Source organism: Myzus persicae, unplaced genomic scaffold, assembly GCF_001856785.1.
Source record: "Myzus persicae strain clone G006 unplaced genomic scaffold, MPER_G0061.0, whole genome shotgun sequence".
Lineage (NCBI taxonomy): Eukaryota > Metazoa > Arthropoda > Insecta > Hemiptera > Aphididae > Myzus > Myzus persicae.
In genome coordinates, this window is record NW_019101684.1 from 591 (window position 1) to 6068 (window position 5478).

Sequence of the window (5478 nt, forward strand, 5' to 3'; positions counted from 1 at the left end):
TAACGCCCAACCTTGAAAGGTGCTCCATCTGTTGCTGCTGATATTATACTTGTTAAAGGAATCGCAATTTCCGTGAAATAATCTTTCAAAACATTAAATATTGATTCGTCTTTTGTGTCTGTAGTCAACGTTTTTGCGAAGAGCAGTTCTTCATGGATTTCTTGATCCATAACAAAACGAGCATATGCTAATAATAGTGCTTCATTACCAGGCATAGTTGACTCATCTAGTTGTTGGGAGAAATAGATTGTTTGCAAATAATTACACAAATAACTTTAAACATCGTGACTCATTTCATCAATGCGTCTTTGAAGTGTATTGTTGCTTTAAGGAATTTTTTTCAGTATATCATATGCAGGTCTGTGTAAAACAGTTTTTAAGACCTCTTCAATGGCTTCAATATATATATTATACAATTTATTAGTAAAAATGTCTCGACTTATAACTCTTGTGGACCCTTATTTACACATGATGCACCCCAGTTTTAATTTTTGTTGATATAGACCACTTACAGGTCAGAATCGACCACAGGGGGTCGATATACACCACTTTTTGAATTTATGCTCTAAGAGATTAGAACAAAATAATACAACATTTCTTAACCTTTAAAAACATTCTGTTTCCAATATACATGAAGAGTTTATGTTGTAAAACGATCATCACGGCACTTCGAAAAACAATTCAAAGTGTATCGAAATCCCAGCGTTATAACCATGAAAATAATTTGAAAAAACAAACATACATGATAATGTATACTATTTATATATTATGAACAATTTATTCTACAAACCATCTACATCACTTAAAGTATGACAATTAGTAATTGTCTATAATATATTTTTGATAATTTGAAAAAAATACATAAGTGTAACTTCGGGACACTTACTGAACGGCAGATAAGTACGAACTTACAAACTTTTTTTATATAATATTAGAGCAAGAGCATTTACCTTCTGTGCGCCTTAAAAATAATGAATACATATACCCCCCCCCCACACTTCAATAAAAATTATTGTCTACGCCAATGATTGATATGCATTCTAAATGGTAAATTGTCTTTACTCATCTGTGAAGTAGCTTCGAATTTCTACACAGGGTCATAATGACTTCATTGACTTGGCTCCAACAAAGTATTTTTGAAATGTATAAGTAAGACATCCAAAATTATTAATAAAATGTGCAAAATAAGTTTAATTAAACTAATTTGATGAATTTACGATACTTCAATATTACTTTGAAACATAGTATTTTATTTTTATTTTTATTTCTAAGCAATCAAAATACTGAAACATTTCATCAAAGGCCAAACGGAAAAAAGAGGCAGGAATAGTGAACCAATACAAAATGATACAAGTATAGATGACGAAATAATTGATACCGACGATATTATTAATACAGACTACAAAACAAAAAAACTTGCAATAATGGCTAAAGTATACAATTTAAAATATTCATCAACTAAAGACAAAATGCGTGACATGTTTATAGCATATAAGTGGTTAGCTGAATTGAACGGAGCACTTTGTAACAGTGATGAACATTATCCAAAAGAATTAAAACATTATATAGAACTAGCAGGCATGTGTTTCAAATCATTGCTAGACCTTGAAGAAATAAAGGACGATGATCACTTAAGGTATCTGAAGTATAAACGGGATGCCAAAGTAATTAATTTCAAAACGTTATTGATACAAATTAAAATGTTGATACCTATTTCATGTTATTTGGAATACTGCATAATAATTTGACCTTGCATCTTACCAAATCCAACATGACGTAATAAATTAGATACAACAATTAAATTATGTAGGTAACTAGGTAGTTAATAATAAGTTATGGCAAACACTTACTTTTTAAACAGTTTGATTCGATCAATTATCATGACATTCCATAGAAACATTAAAAATAAAAATCTTAAGTATTATATTTAAATACTTATTCAAATAACTCAACAGTGGTCCCGTGACTTCCACGTCAATAATGCGACTGTAGGTTACAGCAGTAATAATGCAATTTAAGAAACAATTGTATTGATGAATAATAACACCAAAGCCGACTTCATAGTTTAGAAGCCAAGTTTATACATGATACAAGGAAACTCAAAAATAATATTTTATCTGTCTTAGAGTTGGAAATTATAGTTATTTTTTTTTAAATCTAATACCTGTATGTTAGTATAAAAATCTTCTTCTCCAAGTCATTTACAGGCCATTAAGACCCATTTCTGCAGCAACCGCTCGCCTCCACGGGTCTCCGTCTCTTGTCAGTTCTTCCCCATTCTCTATTCCAAGTTTTTTCAGATCCTTGACTACTCTTTCCTTCCATCTTCTTCTAGGACGTTCTCTAGGACTTTTTGTGTATGGCTTCCATTTTGTGACCTGTCCAATTTGCCACTACGATCACCACAAGGACCAGCCCAGCTCAGTCTACTACTTTTTAATATTCCGTTTATATCCGCTTATCCGTATAGGTTATGTTTTTCCTGATTTATCCTCATTTTGTATTCTCCTTCATTGTTAATTTTTTTCCATAGATTCTCCTTAATATCTTCTATTTGAAGGTGGCCAGTTGAAGTTCATCCGATTTTGTTGTGGTCCAAGCCTCACATGCATACAAAGCTGCGGGTCTCACTAGCACTTGGTAAAGAGTTAGTTTTTATGTCCACTCCTAGGTATTTGAAATTATCTACTGTTTGGAATTTATTGTCCCCAATATCCAAGTGCCCCGCACTATGGTTATTTCCAGTTACGACCATGTAATTTGTCTTATCCTCGTTTATTGTTAACCTGATTCTCTTTCGATTTTCCATTAAATTTCGTATAGTATCCTTTAGACTAGCTTCATTTTCTGCCATTATTACTGGATCATCTGCTTAGACGGCCAGTTTCAGTTGCTCGTCAATTCCAACTTTTACTCCATTCGCTGTCAATACTTCCACGAAAATAGACCATCATAATATACTCTATCCAGCTCGTCATAGAAAGCATTTTGTTCTTATAACATAAATAACGTTATTAACATTCATATTATCGTAAATTTATTAAAAATGCCACAAAACCGGCAATGTTAAATTCTAAATCATGTACATATAGCTATACATTTAGTTTCTTCACAATAACTATAATGACTTCAGCAGTTATTTTGAATGTAAAACGTTATTAACAAACAATTTATGGAGGTGGATTAATTTTACAAGACTATGCAAGTTTTCTATTTTTTTTTAAATCGTTAAGTTAAGTAATGTAGACAAATGTAAGTTAAGTTTTATGTTAAAAGATTTAATTTTCTTCTTTTTTTAAATTAGTAAGAGTCACATGTTAACTCAACTTCGTTACTGTTTTTAAAGCTATAACAACATAGTTATTAGAGGTCTTAAATAATTAAATAAATGTATGTAGTAAAATGAGTTGTTATAACTACTCATATTAAACTATAATACTTCAATGTATTTATAAACACTTAGAATCTCGGAGAATTCTAAGATAAAATGTATTTATGTGCATTTATTATAATCAAGCATACATAATTAATCAATACATTTTTATTTCCAGATTATATTAGCCAATAACAGTTTTGAAGTTCTTGTATGGCCTGGTGGTTGGCATTTTAGTAATTTATATACGAGTGCAACAACATCAGAACAATCAATTGTTTTTAATGAACTACATTCTCTGAGAAATTCAGATTGTCCATACATTAATAAGATAGAATTAAACATTCTACTTTATCGGTTATATATTGTTATGAATACGCCAAATCGTGTATATTATAATCAAATGTACTCATTTATAAAAAGTGCTATTGACAATGTAGTCGTTACTGCAGAGGTAAACCCATTTTGATATTCATATATTTAATATTCAATTTGTTTTAGAAATCTTAATGGCTAATAAATAAATAAATAAAAAAAAATAATAATCGGAATTCATTCACATATTTTAATAACATACCTATTACTAAATCACTGATAAACGAAACTATAGAATAAGTAGTCAAGTATTAGGTTCTTAATATTTTTTATGAAAAAATGTATTTCAAACCGTTTCATTTGAATACAAATTTGTTAAATTCATAATTTTATTATTATTTTGATAACATTATATGAAGTATATATAACAATTTAAGTACTATATAGTACTGCTGCTGACAACATTGTTATCTCAATAGAATATTAGTCACCGACTATAATTATGCTGATACTTTTATGGTAATGTTGTCAATTGTGTCATGTAAGGTATTATTATTGTAGTATTGTAAATTAGGCCTTGTAGTCCATTCGATATCCTAATTATAGATATAAACACTTAGTAGTGTTTTCCTGTGGCAAATTGAATCACTGAGTAGATAGACCAGTATTTACGAAATACGAGCTCGCATTTTTTGTGACAGTGCAGAGTTGCGTGCGATTGTTTTTTTTTTTTTGTGACAGAACTGCCGTACATGAAATACAAGCCAAATATTTAATTGACAATAAAAATTATAAGATATGTAAATACTAAAAATGGCCACAGTCTTATGTCTTCGTATCAACTCGTTGATGTTCCCATTCATTCCAATCTTTTAGGGTGGTCTTTGTCTAGAAGATAAAAAAAAATACAATTGTTTTGAACTTAAAATTGGTATATTAAAATAGAGAGGGCGTGTAAATATAAGTATTATTTATGTGTCGCATGTGCTGTGTGTGTATACCTAATGAACATGTATAATGTATATTTATACATTGCATCATCTCACATCATGCATGGCCTGTCATAGTTAATTATCCTGTGTTTTATATTTAATTATACTATAGAAATATCTTATAGTATATAAAATAATAGAATTTGATACAACAACATTTTCTATTGGTAGAATTTATATATTTATAATGGATCTGATAATTTAGCGTTTTGCGTCATAAAAAAACAAGGCATAAAAATATATCATTATACCTAAAATCTATATATTTCTGTCTTACTTGACCCTCCAATCTTCTTTTCTAATTTAATTGTTTTTATTCACTATTTTATTCATTAATTTTAGGATCGAGCGAGAAATTTGGAAGCTCATGAACTATTTAGTATGTTTTTGATGATGCGTAATAGCAATGCAATTGAAAAGGTAAATTAAAATATGAATTCACATTATGATGATTTAATAATGTACATCCTTATAATAATATAATTATAAATTCACAAAAACTTTTAATTTGTTGGTGAAACTTATGACTTCTAACATAAAAGCTAGAGCTATTGCATATTATTTTCAAAAGTGACATATATCATTGAGAGTAAACTGTCTAAGTTACACATATAACGTATATTATTATTGTACGTGCCCAAATGTCTGGGTTATCCGAAGGACCACTCAACCGATTGTCGAGACCAATAAGACAGAACAGATTTTTGCTCCTTGATTTAATGTATTTAGGCCACCTAACTTACTACCCCGTGATTAGCTTGGGTAGGCAACCTGACGCGCAGAACTACGACGACGATG

General features: G+C 29.8%; 1 protein-coding gene across 1 annotated transcript; it reads left to right on the forward strand.

Moving 5' to 3' along the window:
• Positions 1-235: 235 nt before the first annotated feature.
• Positions 236-5100, forward strand: LOC111030122 (the record flags this gene model as incomplete). The annotated part of the gene is made up of 3 exons (XM_022309481.1): positions 236-1664; positions 3552-3827; positions 5023-5100. Coding segments are annotated over exons 1-3 (594 nt in total), but the record flags the coding sequence as incomplete, so codon positions are not given.
• Between the last annotated feature and the right edge of the window lie 378 nt (positions 5101-5478).